The sequence below is a fragment of the Medicago sativa genome, chromosome 3 (assembly GCF_051527215.1).
Source record: "Medicago sativa cultivar Bolivia chromosome 3, Bolivia_mono, whole genome shotgun sequence".
Classification (NCBI taxonomy): Eukaryota; Viridiplantae; Streptophyta; class Magnoliopsida; order Fabales; family Fabaceae; genus Medicago; species Medicago sativa.
Genome location: NC_140751.1, coordinates 62,979,826 through 63,002,949, shown reverse-complemented (window position 1 = coordinate 63,002,949; position 23,124 = coordinate 62,979,826). Strand labels below are relative to the sequence as shown.

The 23,124-nt window shown below is 34.0% G+C and overlaps 2 protein-coding genes and 1 pseudogene across 3 annotated transcripts; all 3 read right to left on the bottom strand.

Annotated features, from left to right (window-relative positions):
• Nucleotides 1-10,159: 10,159 nt before the first annotated feature.
• On the bottom strand, nt 10,160-14,688 carry LOC146939016 (O-glucosyltransferase rumi-like protein (DUF821)). Its single transcript, XM_085752838.1, has 6 exons — nt 14,544-14,688; nt 13,699-14,279; nt 12,881-13,070; nt 12,705-12,769; nt 11,665-11,875; nt 10,160-10,652 (listed from the first exon to the last, which is right to left on the bottom strand). Exons 1-6 carry the CDS (start codon nt 14,643-14,645, stop codon nt 10,401-10,403), a joined length of 1,401 nt encoding a protein of 466 aa, XP_085608964.1. The 5' UTR covers nt 14,646-14,688; the 3' UTR covers nt 10,160-10,400.
• A 1,172-nt stretch (nt 14,689-15,860) lies between these two features.
• LOC146939014 (GDSL esterase/lipase At1g28610-like) lies at nt 15,861-17,840 on the bottom strand. Of its 2 annotated transcripts, XM_085757893.1 has the most exons (4): nt 17,545-17,840; nt 16,887-17,348; nt 16,478-16,751; nt 15,861-16,374 (listed from the first exon to the last, which is right to left on the bottom strand). In XM_085757893.1, the coding sequence occupies exons 3-4, from the start codon at nt 16,728-16,730 to the stop codon at nt 16,133-16,135; spliced, it is 495 nt and encodes a 164-aa protein (XP_085614019.1). In that variant the 5' UTR covers nt 16,731-16,751; nt 16,887-17,348; nt 17,545-17,840; the 3' UTR covers nt 15,861-16,132. The 2 variants fall into 2 exon arrangements, with proteins under 2 accessions (XP_085614019.1, XP_085614017.1); XM_085757891.1 differs by having other exon boundaries at nt 16,478-17,348.
• Nucleotides 16,833-17,827, bottom strand: LOC146939015 (GDSL esterase/lipase At5g45910 pseudogene; annotated as a pseudogene).
• Nucleotides 17,841-23,124: the final 5,284 nt, after the last annotated feature.

Genomic DNA, 23,124 nt, shown 5'->3' with positions numbered 1-23,124 from the left:
GAAAATACATTTCACATCTCTAGCATCAAGTTTGTCCTGTCTGACATGAGCAAATGCTAAAGCTCCAAAAACCTTCAAATTAGAGTAGTCTGCCGGTCTCCCACTCCAAACCTCCATAAGTGTCTTGAGATCTATCCCTGTTGATGGACATCTGTTAATCAAATATGCTGCAGTACTAACAGCTTCTCCCCAGAAACTCTTGGATAATCCAGCTCCCAACAACATACACCTCACACGCTCTAACAAGGTCCTGTTCATTCTTTCAGCAAGACCATTCTGTTGAGGTGTGTATGCCACAGTTCTATGCCTCTTTATACCTCGTTTCCTGCAAAACTCATTAAACTGCTCTGAAACAAACTCCAGGCCATTGTCAGTTCTCAACACTTTCAGTTTAGTTCCAATCTGATTTTCTACAAGTGTATGCCATTCTTTAAATTTTTCAAAAACGTCACTTTTATTTTTCAGAATGTAAACCCATACCCTTCTAGAATAATCATCAATAATAGACATGAAATATGAACCTCCCCCATGAGTTTTAACTGATGCTGGACCCCAAAGGTCCGAATGAACATACTCAAAAGGCCTACTAGATTTATGCACACCCACCCCAAACTTCACCTTGTGTTGTTTGCCTAATGTGCAATTATCACAGAAATCTAGTTTGTTCAATTTTTCATTCCCTAGCAAACCTTGTTTAGCTAGCTCAACTAAACCCCTCTCACTGACATGACCTAACCTCAAATGCCACAATTTAGTTATGTCCAGAGTGTCTACACTAGCAACCGATGCATGACCTATAACAGTGGAACCTTCTAAAATATATTAACCATGTATTTTAGACCCTTTAGCTATAACTAATGCACCATGAGAAATTCTCATCATACCACGTTCAATTCTAGTACAATATCCTAGACTATCAAACATGCTTATAGATATTAAATTTCTCTTAAGTTCAGGAATATACCTCACATCCTTCAAAAGGAAATCACGGTCATCAAACATTTTGAGACGGATAGTACCCATACCTTGAATTTTGTAAGCCTTATTGTTACCAAGGCGAACAACTCCACCTTCTTTCAGCTCCAATGTTTCAAAGTACTCCTTTCTCGAACAGATGTGATAAGAGCACCCAGAGTCCAAGACCCAGTCCTTTTCAGGTTCCCAACTTGTCACAGTTAGTGCTCCAGCACTCTCATAACCTTCCTCTTCACTTGCAATCTGAACGGATGGATTACCACTTCCATTGCCCTTTCTCTCCGGACAATCCTTCTTGAAGTGACCATAGTTGTGACAAAGAAAACATTTGTACTTTGTTTTATTATCACCACCCTTTGACCTAGACTTTGACCTGGAATTCTTGTCTTTCCCATTTCCTCTGTTTTGACTTCTCCCCCTTGAGACATTCAAGCCTTCTCCACTATCATCAACCTTCAACTCTTTGAACTTGGTTAACTCTTTGGTTCTCAAAGCTGCTTGAACTTCCTCCAAAGTGATAGTGCCCTCTTTGCCATAAAGCATAGTATCCTTGAAATTCTCAAAAGACTTAGGTAAAGCACACAGTAGGTGTAAGGCTTTATCCTCATCATCCAGGTTTACATCTATGTTCGCCAAATCATCAATAATCTTATTGAACTCCGTCAGTTGCTCCATTATAGGTTTTGACTCCACCATTCGGTAAAAGTAGAGCTGTTGTTTCAGACATTGTCTATGTGCCAAGGACTTGGTCATGTACAATGAATCAAGTTTATTCCACATAGACACAGCAGTAGTCTCCCTTGCTACCTCTCTCAACACCTTATCCCCAAGACACAGAATGATAGCACTGACTGCTTTATCATTCATCTCCATCTTCTCAACAGGTGTCAGATGCGCAGGCATCTATGCTTCTCCCTTCAGTGCTTCAACACACTTTTGTTGAATTATAATTGCCCTCATCTTTACCTTCCACAACTCGAAGTCGTTACTATCGGTAAACTTTTCAATGTCCCACCCATGATACCTGGTTATTGATTTGACCTTTGCCCCACGGTGGGCGCCAATTGTTGTGAATTCATTGTGAAAAACACACCAATAATAAACTTGATGTGTGGAGCAAATTAATATCAAGCAATCAAATGAAGCGGATGACAAAATAATTCAAACAAAAGATAAACAACAAAAGATAAAAGGAAGAAGGAGAACACAAGAATCTGTTTACCCAGTTCGGTCTAATGATGACCTACTCTGGGGGAGAGAGCAGCTCTCCGTTCCACTATAATGATATGAGTTTCTTTACAAAGAGATATTGAAGGTTACAAGAATTAGTCTTCAAACCTAACTCTACCCTCAGTCCCAGCCTCTTCCCGTGACCAAGAGACTCAATCCTAATAGTGCTTTGTTCAAGGTGAATCAAAACAATCCCAACCCTAGTGTTTGTTGCCAAGAGAAATTCTCTATAAACCCTAGTTTGTATGTTGGCTTCTAAACCCTGTTTTATACACACATAATCATCTGATACAAGGCTTATATTTATAGTGGAAAGCATCCCTCAAAAATTGGAACAAAACAGGCCCACAAGCTGTTTTATTTTTCTCCTCCTGCGCGAAATCGGCCACCGAGCTTGCAAAATCGGCCACCGATTTTTCCAGAAACAAAAGTCTCCAAAAACAGGTCAAAATCGGCCACCGTGTGGTACAAATCGGCCACCGATTTTGACAGACAGGATGCACATTTTTGAGTCACTTTTCAACAGTATTGGGGAGAGGGAGGGAGGGAGGGAGGGAGAGAGAGAGAGAGAGAGAGAGAGAGAGAGAGAGAGAAGAACAACGATGGTAGTAGCCTGGGAGAGCAATTGGAGGGTGATCCAATCGACTTTGATCATTACAAATTATACAAACATCATGAGTAGCTAACTTTCATGTTGTCAGGGAGGAGCAATATAGACAAAAACCTTGTATCTGATAATTTGAATGAAATATATTTCATGTTATTTATTTGATCTCCATTCTTGTGAACCCTTAAAATCATTATAATTCCTTATATTTGTATGCTAACCCTTGATTTTAAATCTACTAAGAGATTATGGTTATCTCAAGGTTAAAGGTATAGTCAATAAGAGATTATAATTAAACAATCATAATCACGAGATTACGATTAAACAACCCAGGAAATCGATAATAACATGAAGAATAACTATATACAATAAAGTTATACTCAAAAATTTCAAACAACGAACTCGTACTTTTTATTCAATTAAGTTTTAAAAAGACAATGCGACAAGAGTTCGACTTTCGGTTTACCGTTTTAATTTTACTAACATGATTTTGTAGAAGATTCTCCTCCACCCAATCCAAAACATCTAGTGCTTGCGGAGGCGCTTGACACAGCTGAAGATGTCTTCTCTATATATAGTTGTTTACGTCAACAACGAAATCTCACTAAAAAATCATGGACCCCTCCATCGCGACGTAACGGAGGTGTGACCGCCACCGATTGATTTTGAAGTGCACATTGTAGAAAATTTGTGTACTGTGCGAAAACACATTTATAACCTTTGATTTAAGAACAAAAACTTCAATGGTTTGGATAAATGGCGGCCACAAAACTAGCCTTGATTTAAGTTTTGTTGTCAAGTGTAGAATTTTTTTACATGGACGAATTACATATAATTTTTTTACTACATAAAAATTTAACAAATCTAGATTTGTAAGTCAAATTTTAAGCTTATTTTTTGTCCATGAATTTTTTTATAATATTCCAAATGTAAAAAAATATTTAAAAATTACGTTGACATAACAAGAGAGACACTGCTTTTTAGATAATTTGTAAAAAAAAATAAAAAGAGTGATTCTTATTTTACGGAATAAAAAACAAAATTTGATAATTTGGCAGGACATATTTCTTCCAAAAAAAAGATAATTTGGTAGGACAAATGACAACATATTTAACTCTAAAAACATATTTAATTTTAATTATATTTACCAAAAACATGTTTAACTAAAAAATATGGACACATATTTACATTCAGCTGCTAAGGAAATTGTTTTATGTTAGAAAAAAAAAAAAAAAGACAAATACATCGAATATAGTTGTTGACACTGTGTAGGAAAATTTTGTGAAAACGAAAATGAATCCCCCACCTTTCATGTTTTAGACTTCAATTATTATCATATTTAATTATTTATTATGCTTCTTGAAAATTCAACCGTTATCATATTGGACTTTAGACTGCGTTGTTTTGACATACAATAGTGCGTTAAGGCTTTAACTTCTTTTGAAATTTTTGGACATGCAATTTCAAATTACGTATAATTATGTGTTTCAAGTTCTAACTAAATTCCATTAAAAAAAGTACGTTCTAACTCAATCTCACTCATCAATTAGTGTTCAAGATTATGATATTGATATGTTTGCATAATAGGTTTAGACTAGTGCGCATAAAGCTTTAATGCAAATTAATCATGATAGCAAGATAGTTGTTGGCACCCGTGGCCCTGCGAACGACCGAGATGATGAGCTTGCCTCCTAAGTGTGAGAGCTAGCATTATGTTGGGCTACCTGAGTTAGCTCGTGAGCGACCTCATTAGCTTGTCTCTTATTAAACTCAACATGAGAGTTTTGAAATCTACTTTGAAACAATTGTCTATGGACATCTTTATTACATCCAAATTCACTATTATTTTCTACACTTGTTCTAAAAGCATCCACAACCTTCTTAGAGTCTGGAGAAAAATCTACATTATCAAATTGAAGGTATGAAGTCCACTCCAAGGCCGAATGCAAACCAACTGCTTCCCTTATGTCAACATCACAAAGAGGAGATAACCAAAATGTTTTTGCAAGAACAAAGTCCCCTGCATCATCGCAGAGACACGTCTCAATTTTCTACCTTTGTTCATATATGAAGAAAATGAGACTTTTCTCACCGAACTGTTGTTGGAGAAATTAGTGATATTAATTATCTCTAAATAATAATCAACATATATAAATATAAGCATCAATAAAATATAGGTAAAAGAGAGAACAATAAACTTATCTGTTCTTGAAATTGCGGTGATTTGACGTCGGCGAAATCGAAGTAAGCAAACACGAAACAATGAAAAGAGATAACCTGCCAAACAGTAACCCATTATATAACATGAGGCGTGACAAAGTCACTGTCCTTAAGGATTTATCCGCCTCATAAGCGCATATCCTCCCAGGATACAACATGTTCTTCCCTGATATGAATCATATCAGAGGCGACAGAACAGCTTGAATTTGATAATCACTGGAATGATGTAATCAGGAACTCAATCTATATGAGGAGAGAAAAATGACTTTGAAGAGAGGTGAAACAATTCTTCCTTTTGTACGTGAATATTAGAAGAAGAAAGAATCATGATTAAATAAAAATGACATTCTATATTTCTGAAAGGATAGGTGTGAGAATACCTCCTTATAGCATGGCCACTAAAACAATATAAATAGGCACAAGCTTAGCTAAGTGACCGTTTTTGTTTTAGAGAAAAATAAGGTATGACCAAGCTGTATTAATGCCACGTTCAAGAGATATAATGGAAAGACAGTTACAAAAAATTTTATAATTAAAACATGGGCATAAGACCAAGTCAAAATAATAAATAATAATAATGTGATAATAATTTTCTATTAATTATATATTATAAAACTTTTGAAATATACAAAAATTACAACAATCCCCCACATATTTCAAAAGTTAAACTAAAAGGTTAAAAAGAGTTTTCCTGGATAAACATCGTAGATGTAATGCATCGGAACGGTGTAGCAAGCTATGGAACCCGTCCTAGACTAATGAGACTTAACACACAGTGAATTGGTTTAGCAAGCTATGGAACCCAAGACACTTGTTGTATGCAAGAGGTCTCACAATCACATTACACCCCCACAATTCTTGCTGTTACGCGGTTGTGCGCGAATAGGCCGTGCGCGTGCCTGGTATTCATGAGTGCTCTAGAGACCCGCCACGGTCTCATGCAAGCGGCCCCACTTGACACTCATATAGGTGATTCCATCTAGTGTATGCTACAACCATACACCACCCATAAGGGCTTATGGTAATCATTAAAAGCTTTTAAAGCTTAGCCATCAATTTTATATTTAGCACATCTCATCCATTATCATACACTATAGGAAAGAGACAACATTATTTTAGTGCTAACAGAACTAACAAGTAACTTGTTTTTACCCATTGAACCTTCTTCATGGGATCTCCAATCACAAAGGTTGGGTTCCCATTACTTGTCGTTTCGAGCGGCAAAGTCTCATTTCCCTAAATTTCTTCCCAAGGGGTTTTATATACGGATCCGCTAAATTCACAAATATTGACTAAGACGTCTCTAAGTCAATTACCTCTTATTTCATCAAGTCTATAAAAGTAAACTCGGATTACACAATAAATTTACATTTAGATTTATTATATAGGTCTACTTGAAAATGCTTCCAAGCGACAACACCCAATATTGGGTAAATATAAATCCTTGTGTGAATTTTATTCAAGTCTGCTTGAATTATTTTCCAAGTGACAACACCCCCACATTGGGGAAAATAAATCCACACATAGATAAATCAAACATCATTGTATTATTTTAATACAATGGATAATCCACAATATGTCACCAATATTTTAAGGTGTATCTCAATATATATCTCATGAGTTTATCAAGTGCCACAAAAATATATTCAGGTCTACTTAGATTAGGTCTAAGTGACAAAAACTTTATCACACTTGTAATTCACTCATTTGTTTCTAAATTTTCGTTCAACAGGGGTCGACATAGTGGCAACAAAACTTTACTACATAACTTAAATTAGCAATTAGAAGACAATATGAAAAACAGCAAAAGTTGACCACCGATTGCATAATCAAAGTTTAAAGATAAACAAACTTTTATATCAATTTTATCTATCAATCCAAACATATATACCACATACATCCTTCAAGTAAACACTACCATAAACAAGTATAAATGGTATCAGTATATGCAACAAGAAAAAAAAATTGTTAACTCCACCTAGATTCAATAATTAAAATACTCAATTATATGTGATCATCAAGATATATAATATTCACAATCTGATTCCCTTTATCATGCGTAACTGATATAAATTTTCTCAAATTATTGTTCTCATAATATACACACATCAATTTGGATTCACAAATTACATGCATACAGATTTCAATGGGCTTATAAAACAGAAACTCTAATATCGAAAACATCATAAAGATTCAATCATTTTGTTTGTCTAAGGAAGGTAAACAAACTAAGTTAATATGTTACAAAAAGACAGTATAGAACCTGTGTGACATATCCACGGTATAATTTTCTGCAACTCGTTCTCTTTAAATCAAAGGTTCACTACCGCTACCAAAATTTTCAGCGTCAACGAACATCCTCCAATTTTACAAATAAACATGATTAGATATTGAAAGTACATAATAATACGACTTCTATTATAGAAGACCAGTAGTAGTAAAAATAAACACAACATGTAAGTACCAATTTTCTCTCATTCATAACGGTATAAACAACTCATAGAATTAAGTTCACTTTAGTTTTACTTTGCAGAAGAGAAACGCTCAACAAACAATTACAAAGAAAACCATAGCTATCAACCATGAGGTTAAATATTAAAGAATCAACACGTCATACTTTTGTATATAAAAATTACTAGCATTGATTAATTAGATCAAGAAAAGGAACGAAATAATTAAATTACAAGTACACTTTCAATTCTCGTAATTTTCTTTTCATCAACAAATAATTCAATTTACAAATTCAAGACAAAATTAATAATTCTATGTCGAATATAAATCCTTAAGATTGTTGGAGAAATTAGTGATATTAATTATCTCTAAATAATAATCAACATATATAAATATAAGCATCAATAAAATATAGGTAAAAGAGAGAACAATAAACTTATCTGTTCTTGAAATTGCGGTGATTTGACGTCGGCGAAATCGAAGTAAGCAAACACGAAACAATGAAAAGAGATAACCTGCCAAACAGTAACCCATTATATAACATGAGGCGTGACAAAGTCACTGTCCTTAAGGATTTATCCGCCTCATAAGCGCATATCCTCCCAGGATACAACATGTTCTTCCCTGATATGAATCATATCAGAGGCGACAGAACAGCTTGAATTTGATAATCACTGGAATGATGTAATCAGGAACTCAATCTATTGGAGGAGAGAAAAATGACTTTGAAGAGAGGTGAAACAATTCTTCCTTTTGTACGTGAATATTAGAAGAAGAAAGAATCATGATTAAATAAAAATGACATTCTATATTTCTGAAAGGATAGGTGTGAGAATACCTCCTTATAGCATGGCCACTAAAACAATATAAATAGGCACAAGCTTAGCTAAGTGACCGTTTTTGTTTTAGAGAAAAATAAGGTATGACCAAGCTGTATTAATGCCACGTTCAAGAGATATAATGGAAAGACAGTTACAAAAAATTTTATAATTAAAACATGGGCATAAGACCAAGTCAAAATAATAAATAATAATAATGTGATAATAATTTTCTATTAATTATATATTATAAAACTTTTGAAATATACAAAAATTACAACAACTGTTTCCTAACTATTTAGATCTAAATGATTTTTGTTAACGAGCGACTCCACGACCACCTCAAATAATTTGAGCCGATCTCCAATCCTCAAGAAGGTGCGTTGCTAGTAGGCAATTGAAGCATACGACATCCACTACAACATGTTCGGTTGATAAGTCACTTTCAACTTGTGAGACTGTCGTGGCCGTTGGATCAAAGATTAGACATTTTACAAAACTTGCAAATTAATGTAGAGTCTTCTGCCGGAATTCCATTTCCCCTTAACCTATGATATTTGTAAGAACTTCAACTTCCCAATTATTTTGGTTGTTTAAGCCATGTTTATAATAGAATGCTTCCAAATCGAACAAGCATCTGCATTTGACTTTGAATATGCATCAATCTCCTTCCTTGATCATTAGGTCAGACGAAAAGCTTTATGTTGATTTATATTTGAGTGTCTTCCAAGGAACTCTAAAGAATGTCAACATATTCATCATCATCGTATAAAAGGCTTTTATTAAAAGCTAGTGTTTTAAGAATTTTACCGTTGGTAAACCTCAAAACACAGTTAAACTCTCTCTGTTAATGGTAATTAAACCACATTAAACATGGTTGGTCAGAGATTTTAAAAACGAAAAAGGGTCTGAAATTGTGATATGAATGATATATAAGCCTTTTTATGTTAAATGTTCATGAGTGAAACTGCGTCAAGTCAATCACATTGAACTGCAATTCTCCAAAACATTAAGCATCCCAATGCCACTGCTACAACATTTTAAAACCTTGTGAATGATGTCATACTATGCCATATGATCCAGATGGGAAATTAAATTAAAAGCGACTTTATGCAATAACCAATCTTTTCCTCACACAAAATATAAGAGTATTCATCAATAAAACACAAGAAAATTGTTTTTTATCTTTACTTTCCAATTTTGGTCCCTGCACGTTGAAAGTGCCACATTTATGGCTATGAGAAGTCTATTGATCTGGGAGTGTCGGCAAGCAGATTTTGATGATTATAACGAACAAACGTATCAGAAATTTTTCTATCTTGCATTGTAGACTAATCAATTAAATATTAATGGTTTCTGCTCTTATTAACAAGGCACTGTTTAAGGATTCCAAAAGAACAAATTATTTTATACAAAAGTCAAATATTGCATTGATTACACATATTTTTGTAAAAATTACCATTTAAAGGTCTTAAAGAGTGCCCTGGAGTCCACAATCTTACTAGCTGATTTTATAAGATTTAAGTTAGACACAACCTAAATTTTAAGTTTCACTGCGCTCCAACCACTTAATCGACCGACTCAAAAAATTAATGTGCTCTAGACATTTAAGTTTTTGAAAATTATCTTATAATTTCATTAATTTAACTAAATAATAGTCATGTGAAATTTCCAAATTTTAATTGCAAATCATTCCCTGCTAGAATTTTGCTCACAACATAATTGGATCAAACTGATTTTTCTTAATTCATTGTATTGTAGTAATGATGATGATGATGATGGCATGATGATGATCAGAAGGAGGAGACAAGGGGAAAGTAACAGAAAAAATGACTACGGAAGAAAATGAAAATGAGAATTCCCGCAATGTATGCTCTCTTAAATGATGATGAAATATTACAAAAGCAACATCTTTTAAATGATTACCTACAAGGCACTATAAATTTACATGTAATAACCAACTTTTTCTTTTACTACTAACAATGGCGCTCACTGTAGCATATGCCAAATCACTGTGATTTCATGTTCTTGGATATTAGAACTTCTACATCTTTAGTTTAGTATTTTTGTGCACCAAAATACAGGTAAGATCACTCACTCTATGCAGGTTTGAGAGTACAGGGAGGGGTTTGTGAAGGGGAGACAGTTGATCTACTAAGGAATGACCTCTGCTTCTCATCAGCAAAGCAAAGAACGGATTCCTCGCAAACCTCCAAGGCAGTTGAAGGTAAAGAAGGCTTGAAGTCGAGAAGTTTTGAGTATTCCGAGATAAGGTGGAACATGTAATCATAAATTCGATCTATGTTCAAGCTTTCCATATAGTCTTGTCCTCTTTTCCCCAACGCCACAGCCTGTATAACAATATAAAAACAACTACATAATTAATCAAATTCATTGGTAATGTACTTCTCACAGAAATCTAATTACAAAGAAAAGTTCAATAATTGAAGAAAACTTGAGGTGACTAGCAGTATAAAATTGATAGGTGACTAACATGGAGTAATCAAACTAGGATCAGCTATGTTTCATGGCATTGCATCTTCTATGTATTTATAATACCACCACACTAATTTCTATTATACCATTAGGGCTGTTTGGATAAACAAATCAGCTATGTTTCATGGCATTGCATCTTCTGTGTATATATAGTACCAGCACATAATTTCTATTATACCATTAGGGTCCGTTTGGATAAACAACTCAATTAAGTGTTTATAGCATAAGTGCTTATCATATAGGTGCCTATGTATTATTTCTATTATAAAAGGTAAAATAAAATAAAACTGTTTTTCTTTAAGTTATAAGTTGTTTACACAAGCTAGCTTGGAAAGCTTATGGACCTGTCATATGCTCTCTCAAAAAGTCTCATAAGTGCTATGTCAATAGATAAACTCAAATAAGCCAACCTAAACAAACCTTTTATGCTTATGAATAAGCCAACCTAAACAAAGCTTTTGTGGTCAAATGTCACACCTAATAATAACCATGTTTTTCCTTAAATATTGAAAAAATATCATATCACATTCATTTTGAATAGTTGAAACAAAAACATTCATTTTGATTGGCAAATTCAACTACACAAAATGAACAAGTTTATAATATTTAACATACAATGCTAAACATGTGACAAGGAATTTGATATTAACCTCGATGTTCTATCGTCTCCCTTCAAGAATTTGTTAATTTTGTCAGACTTTGCAACATCTTACATTTTTTGTTGTTATTTCTTTTATAAATACAAGAGTTTTGAGCAGGTTTTTATAAGACATGGGTATAAATAACAGACACAAAGAATAGAACTATACTGGTCCACATGGATCAAAACTAAATGACAGGAATATACAACAATGAGTAAACCAATACCTCTTTTGGGTGCTTGTTTCCCCAGTCTACATTGCGCTTTATAGATGGACATAGATCTAGAGGATCAACTGGTAAAAAGTTTTGTAGTGGAACAAGGCCACGGGTGAAAAAATCTTCATACTGCGGCCGTATAATTAGTGCCACAGAACCACATGAGAGAATATATTTCAAACTCACAGACCATGCATACCCTTCGGCGTAGATCTTATATCTGGTGGAAAAATAAATCAAAAGAGTGTGAAGCAAAGGACAACAATCAGCAGCATCATAAAAATCATGATCAATATAAAACTACTTCACAAAATAAAACTTGAAGATCTAACCAAATAACATCCAAAATCACTGTAACTTCTAAATTTAATTTGATCTTTTTTGTTTAAATTGCTTAATTGCAATTTGGTCCACATATTTTCACTCGTTTACGGAATTGGTCCTCCATATTTTAAATCTGCTATTGACGTGGCATAGAACTTGCCAGTATAGAATCATCCAGATGAGAGAATTGGAGTTGGTGAAGAGGGAATGAGAGGATATATGAGTGAAGAAGATGAAAATATGTTGCAAATTCAGATGACAGAGAGATTATAAATCCACCAAGACGATTCTACAACAGGTTTTATGTCCCATAAGTTTGTTTCTACGACAGAAATGACATCAAATGCACGTCCACAGGAAACTAGAATTTCATACTACTTAAATTCATGATAATCCGTCATTGGGACGTAGAAATGATATGACAAACGTGAAACCAAACATGCTCGTCATGTCAATAGAAACTTCTCTCATCACCGCTTTTGGGTCTAAAATCTGAGTGAGGGACAAAAAAAATTGTATTTTGAAAACGGGAGGGGGACCAATTATGTGAGCGAGTGAAAATAGGAGAACCAAAATTGCAATTAAGCCATGTATAATTAAGCATTGCCGTCTTAACTGAGCAAAACAGTCCATGTATATTTTGTGAGCATTATAATCCATCTTCTTAGTTGGTGTAATTTTGAGTGTTGAGTAATGCTCTAAGACAAAGACAGTAAGTTGCTTACCTGTGATTACACTGTTTCGAAAGTTTTGATTCCTGAAAGCCACTTCTAGCAGCTGCATCCCAATCCTGCAATGCATATCAAAATATACATCAGACAACTAAAGTTTGGTACATAAAGCATATTGAAATTACAAAGATCGATTAATGTCCAATTTGTGAAAGGCCATTGCATTCAACCTGACGCATAATTTCTGCTCCCCACTTCATAGAATCATTGCAAGTAAGTAATTCAGTACGAAGAGGAGAAGCAACATCTGGATTTCCTTTCCAGTAGGCTAGCGGATTCTTATTTTTCCAACTAACAACTTGAGCACCTTGTTTAATATCTGGGAACTCTTCTTGCCAAGGTCGTATGTTTATCTCTGGCCTGACCAACAAATGTTCAACACAATCACATCATTGAAACAGCACACCAAATCATCAAAACAAACAACAGACCCTCATTTGATTCCTTTAAAATCAGTAATTCAATTTATAGAATAAAGTAAGTAATTCTAAACAGCAATAAATATTAATGGTCGATATTAACTACACATGCATAACAAATTATGAATATATTGAAATGTAGAATATTGATTTATTCACCTACAATTGAGATTATTTACTTTCCTCTAACGTGAATTGCTCACTTTAGAGGAGTTAAATCAAAACATCAACATTACATAGTTGATTCACATCAATCCTAGTCCAAAAATTGATCTTGTCTATCAAATATATTCATATCAATGTAGCACTAACACTTCAGATTGAACACCAACACGTGGTTACATCCAGTTTTCTAAAATTATTATCAATGTCTACTTCTTATCGTCAGTGTCGTGTCTGATGTCCGTGTCTATGCTAGTGCTCCATAATTGATATTAATATATCATTGAATTTCAATGAGTCAAGAACATAATGTCCAATCAAATAACACTTAGTATTAAAGAATAAACAACAGAATGAAATATTGATGAAAAGGTAACATTTTGAGAGAACCCTAATTGAGATCTTACCATCCCCAGAAGGACCAATCAGGAAAAGGAATATCAAAGTGTTCCTTTGTGGTACAATAACGAAACAATGGCAAAGGCATTGAAGCATGTTCTGTTTTGTTAATGCTAGGCTTATCCATGCAATCAAACATCAAATCCACATCAGGTACCAACCCAGGATACCTTCTCAAAAGCTGCAACAAACTCCAAACAGTAAACATAGCCCTACTTTGAACACAAGCATAATACCAATCCACAAACAACTTCCCTCCAACAATCACCACTCTAAATGCAGCATACTTTTGTGCTTCCACCAAATGCCCTTTAGAAATCTTTGTTTTCTTCCATGGCTCCAGATCCTTCCGGATCGCCCGGAAGAAATCCGGACAATTCTGTGGTTTTGCATCTTTGGCGGCATAACTAGGTCCTGTTTTGCCGCCAGAGTCTGCAGAACCACATGTGAGGTAAGAGCACTGTATAATTTTGTAGGCTCGGCTCTGTCGAGTCTCTTCGTCAAAGGATTTGGTAGGAAAAACATGCCATGGTGTTGGTTCTAGGTTGTGACCAACCACTGTTCCGGTTCTGCTAGCTACGTCATCCACCTGTTTGATAAAATTACACAAAGAAGAAAAAAATAGTTAGATAGCAAAAACAATGATAGAATTTGAAAGCTCCTAGCACAAACTGGTATCCGACACGACACTGATACATATAATTACGTTGAATATTTTTCCCTTCAAATTGTTCCTCTGTAGGTGTGTCAATGTCAGTGTCGTTGACCATACATGTTTGTGTTTGTGTCTGGTGTCAGTGCTTCATAGTTTTAACGATATAAGGGAAATTGAGAAGTGGGTTGGAGAGAGAACCTTGTAGAGAAGAAGTGCTGTGAGAGAAAAGAAAGAAAGAGCAATGACACAAGGTAAGAGATAAGTAGGGGTACGAGGAGTGTGTTTAGAAGAATGTCCCATTGTAGAAGAAGAAAAATTAGAAACAATGAAGAAAGAGTGTTTTGAGTTTGGTAACACATTTTGTTATGTTACTAAATGTTGTCGTAAAAGATTGAGAAGAAGTGGTAGAGTCATGATTTAGAAACATAAGGACACTCATTTCACATGATGGTGGAGACCACGTGTGTGAAAAATGTTGTGAAAGTTGAGATTGAGATTATTGTTATGATGTTGATGTTTGTTGTTGAGGAATTGAAAAGAAAAAGTTTTGGCTTTTTGGTTTTTGTCTTGGTGTGAAACGTGGTGATAATTGCATGAGAGAGAAGAAGTGGAGTTGAATATAATTTACTTGATTTGGAAATTTTACTATCACATGGTAAACAAGACATGACGCAGTGAAACACGGGTTAACTTGAATTGGCGTTGTGCAAATTTTTCTCTCAAAATTTACGGTAATCAAAGCCATTTGGAAGTTGGGAATTGGAATGATGGTTTTTCACTCCATCTTTGGATTAGGCTGTTATGGATATAAACTTTGTTTAAATGTAATTAAATATTACTTTCTTCTGTTTTACATACCCTCTGATCATTATTATTATCAAAAATCTATATTTTAGATTCATTTATTTAATGATGCACATAGTCTTTATTATAGACCACATACATCATTAAATGAATGAATCTAAAATGTAGATTTTTCCTTATATTAGTGACCGGATGGTGTAGTTTTAATTTTTTGAATAATTGGTGTATTCAATCTAAATTTATTGAATAATTAATGTATATAGTTTTAATATAGATCAGATATATTAGTTATTTAATGAATCTAAAAAAAAAAAATCTTTGTTTATATGTGAGACTAGATGGAATATTTTCTCCATCCCACAATAATCGTCACATTTGATCATTTTACATAAATTAAAAAATGTTGAATGCAAAAAAATTGTGATTTTACTCATTTGTCATTTTAGTTATTGTGTTAAACACGAAGTGAAGAATAATAAATTGTAAGTGATTCTTGTAATATTAATTAAAGGGAATAATGAAAAATACAATAATTAATATCACATTGAAAACTAAAATTGACAATCTTTTTTGGACAATTTTTTTTTTACAAATGTGATAATTAATTTATATTTTTCAATTTGGTCATTTTGTTATATTATTCAAAAAATAAAGAATATCACATAATACATTCTTTTTTAAAGAATATTGAAGAATACATATTGCAGTCGATTTTGAATGATAAATTATTTTTTGGAGTAAAGAACTAAATCACAATGAGATTACATATCATGCGAAAAGTAAACTAATATTTTGCTCATGATTTGTTTTAGCTTCCATAGGTTTCCTCTGCTGAAGGTAAATCATATTGAAAACATTGTTGGATACTAAATATAGGCACATCTCTTGGTCTAGATTCGAACATTTATTTCCATGTTGTAGGAGACTATCCAACCACTTTTGGTAAAATGATGTATGAAGTGCAACTTTTTTCTTCACCAATTCTAAGCTATATTGAAAAGAGGAGTTTTAAGGGAAGGATTTGCAAAAGGGCCTTCAACTAGTCCCTTTGCTATTAACTTATAAGATGCTTCAGTTAAGTGTGAGCCATCCCAATTTATATATTTTGAAGGGTCGGGGCAAACTGTTGAGCTACCTGTTCCACAAAATACTGTAAGATTAACATGGTATGGTCCACTTCCTCCACAACATGCTTTCAAAATCTCGTCCTTATCAGAAATAAAACCTGCATCATTAATTTACATAAAATGACGTACATGTTCAAAATAATTTGACAAAAATAAATTATGGTAAAATAAACAAGAAAATATAATAGTAACTCCACACACCATATTGTTGTGGTGTTTGATATAAACGTTTGAGATTGTTGTAGTAGTCAAAATATATTATCTTAGCTTGAGGGTATTTATGTCTTAATGTCTCTATGGAATTTTTAAGTTGTTCATTGTAGTATTCGGCGAAAGCATTGTAAGCTATCAGGCACCCAAGTTCATCATAGTCTTCCTTCTTCTTACTAATCACATTTGTCAAAACACCAGCATTACACCCAATTGGAAAGTTTCCAGGAATCACTAGCTCCATTGCTCCTTCTTTGATTAATGACTGAAGATAAAAAATAGAAAAAAAAATCCCTATTACATTTATCCAAGAATAATATTCATTTAGTCATATCTTTAATTGAGCTTAGTTTTTATGGTTAAAGAAGACATTCAAGTACTTAAAATTGATATAACATACGATGGTGGTAAGTGTAATAGATTCAACCAATGGGGGAACAACTTTTCTTATTTCTGCAAACTTTTTAGATGAGATATACTGCAGAACATCATTCCCACCAATCTCTCCCACTATAAACAATGATTTTTTGAAGTAGCTAGTACATTCTGTCACACATCATAACAAAAGTTGTGTTATTTCATGAGGAAGATTTATATATTTAAAACAAACAAAATATGTAGGTAGTTATAATGAAACCTTTTTTGCTTTTACACATGAATGGCTTTAGTTTCTTAAACCACTCAAGTTGCACACGCAATGAATGATCTGTGGTGTTTGGTGGCATCATTCCACGACGAGCGAAATAAATATTTTTAAGTGCACTAGCACCTGCAAATGCAAAATTTACCCCTTTCTTCGTGTCTCCTTGGCTATTGTTGACATTCATATATGCCGGCAAAAATGGTAATCCGTATGCCTCAGCTACAATTAAAATGAGTACAATCTTGTAAATTTTTCAATCATAAATATATTGACTTTAAGATTTAATAATTTTGACGATTCTAACAAACTATATTAACTAGAGCATGTTATACCATTTTCTAGCATTGCCATTTTTTTTTACTTTCATATTAGAAAATCTTATTGAACAAACTTAAAAAAAGAAGAGTAAAATTACCTATAAAATCTATAATCAGTCGTCCATTCGATAAACGTCCAGATGGATGTTTGAAGTAAGTTGAGCCATAAGGACTATTGTCAGGCATATGTTTGTCGCTGAATGCAGCAGCATTTCCGGTGTCACTTATAGAATCACCAAAATTGAAGATGGCTTCGTAAGGTAAAGAATTGGCATATGTCTCATCCCGAACAAAAATCTCATTGCCATTTGAAATTGAAACGACATTTCCAAAAAAACCACATGTGAAGGTGATGGAAAAGATAATGAATATCATCACCATGTTATGAAAAGATACAAAAGGATTGATATTAGAGTATGCTTGAAAAATGGGATTAACCAGCTTTATATATTGTCATGTCAATCCTTTGTCCTCTTATAATCTTTCTAATTTGTTAACCTATAAATTGCTTTACTATTTTTATTCTTGTAAAACTGTGATGTTCGATATTTAGCTGATATTGCTCAACATATACACATCAATTAACACATTTTTGTTATGCTACACATTATTTGTTGTCAATATTTTGGTTACCTTTAATCTTCGTTTTTCCAACAAAACTCTCCATAACAAGATTTCATAAACTAAAATTAGAGGTCATAATGACTTTATTCCCTATTAAAAATTTCCACATAGACGTTGTGAATATGAAACATATTTTATATAATAAAAATAATGATAAAAGAAATAGTCATATAGTAATATTAATTTTTTTTTGTTTTTTTCACCAAGGAATTAAACCCATATTATTCGTGTGAAGCTCAGTAACTACTTGATTTCAATCGTTTGGTTTATTTATTTATTATTGTTGTTGTTGTTGTTGTTAAAAGTGCTTTTCGCCCATGCCATATGTGTGTGTTATATTCTTTTTTTTTTAGTGTCGTTTGAGTATATTTTTGTTGTTTCTGTTTAACTGTCATTTTGATAGTTTATTGGTACTCTCAATTACACCTACTTACTCCTTTTTAATAAAACTAAAAATAGTTTTCTTTTTATACAAAGTTTTTTTTAAACAAAGTTTGTTTGTTTTTGTTTTGTAAAAATTTAAACTTTCATAAAACTAAATTTGATTCCCTATAATAGTTGTTAATATCAAGTTTATTGGAAAAAGAGACGGTTTATCCACAAAAAAAATATTGATGAATTAAAATGAAGGTACAAAAGGAAAAAAAAACTCAAAAAATCACTTAATTAATTGGAGAGTAATATAAGATGACATTCAAAAAGAAATGGAAAGAGTAAAAAAAAAATTTTGGTAATAAAAGAGGGCTGAGGCCTAGAAAACGAAAAGAACTACAAAGTTACATGAATGTTTCTAGGAATGCTAGCCCCAAAAATGTCATCAAAAAGGAGACTAGAGACCTCACTAGGAGATGTATCCATAACATGAATGTTAAAAGAGTCCATAGAAAAACTAAGATTGGATAGCCAATCAACACTCTTGTTTCCTTCTCGCCATGTATGATCGAAATGCACCTGCCAATTCAACTTTAAGAGCTCCTGTATACGACGCACCAAGGTGGGCGGATTGCCATTGATATTGATTTTCACTGTGATCATGGCAACCATAGTTTTTGAGTCACTTTCCACTTGAAGATGGTGGAAACCATGTCTCCCGGCAAACTGCATTCCCAAGTACATTCCCCACATTTTTGCACAAAGCACGTCACAATTTCCGATTTTGCAAGTGTACACTTTAAGCCATCTACCATATGAGTTCCGGAATAGACCACCACAACCAACTAGACCCCAAGGAATCCCATGCTCCATCGCAATTATGCTTAACCCACCCGTCCCGAGGTCTTTTCCAGCCAATAAATATAATGTCGTATTGGTGAGTTTTCAAAGGATGTGGGAGTAGTAGCTATGTCTTCAACCATTTTGAGAATAGCATACGTTGGGTCAGTCGGACACCGAAAATCATCCTCAAAAATAGTTTTGTTCCTCCACATCCATATGTGCCAGCAAGCCGCTAAAAAAGTTGTTCTCCACTTTTTATTTTGAATACCATGCAACTGATGATTGATATTCTTGAAGATCCAATTCCTGAAGTTAAACGAAAAAAAAACTAGAGAATTGATTTGAAGGGACTAACCTTATCCAAGTTTGGGTTTCTATAGGGCAATCCCGCAAAACATGAATAGTGGTTTCGTTGTCTTTATCACATCCAGAGCATGTGGCAGATATTCCGACACCCGTTTGCTCTTACAATAATTAGTGAGAAGTCGCTCATGAGCCGCCATCCACATAAATGTTTGAATTCTATGAGGGCCTTTCCAACTCCACAAGGCCTTCCATTCTCCATCGATAGGCACTTTGTTTAGAGATTCATAGGCACTTTGTTTAGAGATTCATAGGCCTTCCATTCTCCAACTCCACAAGGCCTTCCATTCTCCATCGCTCATGAGCTCTTTTGTTTAGAGATTCATAGACACTTTGAATTGTGAAGTTCCTAGTGTTGGTTCCTTCCCAAACAGTATTGTCAGGTCCGTCCGTGTCCTTAGAAGATGGGAGAGCGAGGACCTGAAAAGCAAAGGTAGACGGTAAGTTAGAAGTAATAAAATTATAATCCCAATCTCCTGAAGGGGTTACCACATCCTTAACATAAAGGGTTGTGTCAATATTAGTTCGATTAGTGATGTACATAAGAGACGTTCCACTTGGGGTCCATTTATCCAGCCAAAAATTGATGTTGTTCTCGTCGCCCAACTGCCAGACAATATTCTGCTGAATTTTTCCCAAATGTCTGATAATGCTTTCCACAAATGAGAATCATATGGTTGAGAATTCATAGTAATCCTAAGGTCATTGTTCCTTCCATACTTACTATAGAGGGCCCCTAGACCAAAGATCATCTAGATTGTTGATCAAATTCCAAAGCATCTTCATCAGAAAAGCGTCATTCGTATGTTGAGGTCTCTTAATGCCTAGTTCCCCTTCATTTCTTAGGAAGACAACACACGTCCCACCCCACCAAATGGGGTCTGCGGGATTAGTCAATATCTCCCCATAAAAAGCTCCTTTGAATTTTGGAAAGAGTAAATTTTTACCTGTATAAAAAAATTATATGTTTGTCATGTAAGATTCTCCTATTTTTAATATGTATAGCATCTGAATGTGTAAAAATGATGAGTTGACACATTAAATTAGTATTTTTTTCATGACGAGGCATTTGAGTCAATATTGTTTTACAAAATAAACAAAAAAATAAATTATTAAAATAACTCAAATTATATGTAATAATGAAGGAAAAAAACTGTCACCTTTCTTTTTCCTCCATGTACCCTGTATCTTCAACAAACCCAACAAATTTAATAAACCTCCTTCAACTCACACTCCACACACAACAAACCAACACTAACACACACATGATAGGTTAGATTTGTTTCACTTGCTTCTTTAGTTGTTTTGCTAAGCTTTTCAAGTTATTTTATTACTTTTTGTCTTGTTTTCACATGTAGGAAGGATCATGGAACCAAGTGGAGGAATCTATCCAAAAGTTGTTGTTTTCAAGCATTAGAAGAATATGGATATTGAAGTTAAGGTGCCTAAAGCCAAGACCATAACAACCAAGTGAATTTCAACTGAGAAATATTGTTAAGATTTTCACGACACAATTCTCTAAGTGAATTTAAGGTTGTCTAAAAAAGCAGTTTACACAGATGACAATTACTTTAAGGTGAAGAAAGTTGATTTTTCTAAGCAAGTAAGAAATTTGCTAAGAAAATTTTTATTAACTCTCATTTACTATATAAGGACCAACAACTGCCGTTTTTAAGTATTCCATTCACAATCATCAAACTAGAGAGAGAAGGAGAGCGAATCACATAGAGATTACGATGGAGCAAGTCTTCGAGCTTGAGGAATCAACTCAAACACACAATTCATCTAGTCGCATATTCTTATTATGCATTATAAAACTGCCATAAGTAGTTTTTTTGATGACAAATTTAGTAATTAGATTAGTTTTTTCTCCTTCGTTCGGGTTTGAACCCCAGTTGAGCCACTCAACCCCTCATAAACTACCTATAATAAGTAGCTACATCTTTCTTTTGTTGGAGTGAGATGTAATTAACTAACTTGATGTATTTCTTTTGATCACGACATTATATACAATCTAGTTATTCATGAATGTCGGTGTTTATCCTTTAATCTTTAGATTAACATGCAACTGCTGTTTCTAGAACTTGCGATATTTCTCTATTTGTTGATTGGTCTTGTTTTGTACACACTAAGGCAAAGTGCTTGGTACCTTGAGCCTTTTTGAGCCTACCTTGATTTATGCATTATTTATCCTTTGTAAAGCCAAATTGAGCCATTAGGTATAGATCTTTTTGTTCGATGACGAGCCATGTTACAAACCTAGAAAGCCTTAGGAATGAATGTCCCAATTGATTGTTTGAAGTTAATCTATCTAGGTTGTATGAAATGTTCAAGTTTGGGGTTGCTTCTGGAATTAGCAACTTACTAAGTTTGGGGTGGGGGTACTAGAGAACCAAGAGAAGAGAAATTGTTAAATTTTATATTTTATCTCTTGAAAAACAAAGCAAAAAGCACCTGAAAATGTGTAGAAAAAAAAATGAAAAGAAAAGAATCTTGTGTATGAGACCAACAATGTTTATATGTCTCGAAAGAATAAGTTCTCTAGTACTCTTCTGTGATAAATTTGAAAGGAAGGGGATTGGTTTTCTGTGATGTTTCCAAAGATACCCAAGTAGTATGAGCTTAACTTCATTGTTTTATAACACTACTTCCCAAAATATATCCACCTTTCACCTAAGCCCCGTTATAACCCTGAAAGACCTTAAAAGTGTGTACTTGGCTCTGACTTTGATTGACAGTTTAGAAATTTTTCAAGCTTATGGCAATACAGCAGACCTGCATGATGATTGTGTGACCCTATTCAAACAATTGCGCGGAGTTGTGGATTTGGAGGTAAGAGATAGGCATCCGGTACATCATTACTCCGGAAAGGAGTGAACTTTTTAAGCATATCATTGGTTGGTAAGTGTTATCTTACTGCAATTTTTCCATTTACAAATTGGATTCCTTGAGGACAAGTAATGGTTTAAGTTTGGGGTTGTGATGACAGTGCATCAACATTAGTTTTTTAGTCATATTTATGCCTTATAATAGCATTTAGAGAGTCAACTGCATGGAATTCATGGTGAAATCAAACCAAAACAGGAACAAGAGCTCAAGAGAAGAAACTTTGAGAAAACAAGAAAATATTGCCCAAGTTTAAGCAATCGTGCCACGTTGATCACTGGTCGTGGCACGTTGCAACGATGTGGAGTTCATGGTGACATTCTGGAATTTTCGTGGCACGATGGAAAACTAAACGTGCCACGATTGATTGATGAACTTGCTGCCACGTCAGATTAATGAAGGCATCGTGCCACGATGGTCCCAAAACGTGGCACGATGATGGGCTTTTTCTGAAACCCTAAATTCTTTCTATAAATATCCAGCTGCTAGCAAAGGTTAGGGGGACCAATTATTATTGCGATTTTGAGCACAGAGGACGGCAGGAGACCAAGGAACAAGCCCTGAATCTCATACCAACTCTCCGTTGGTTA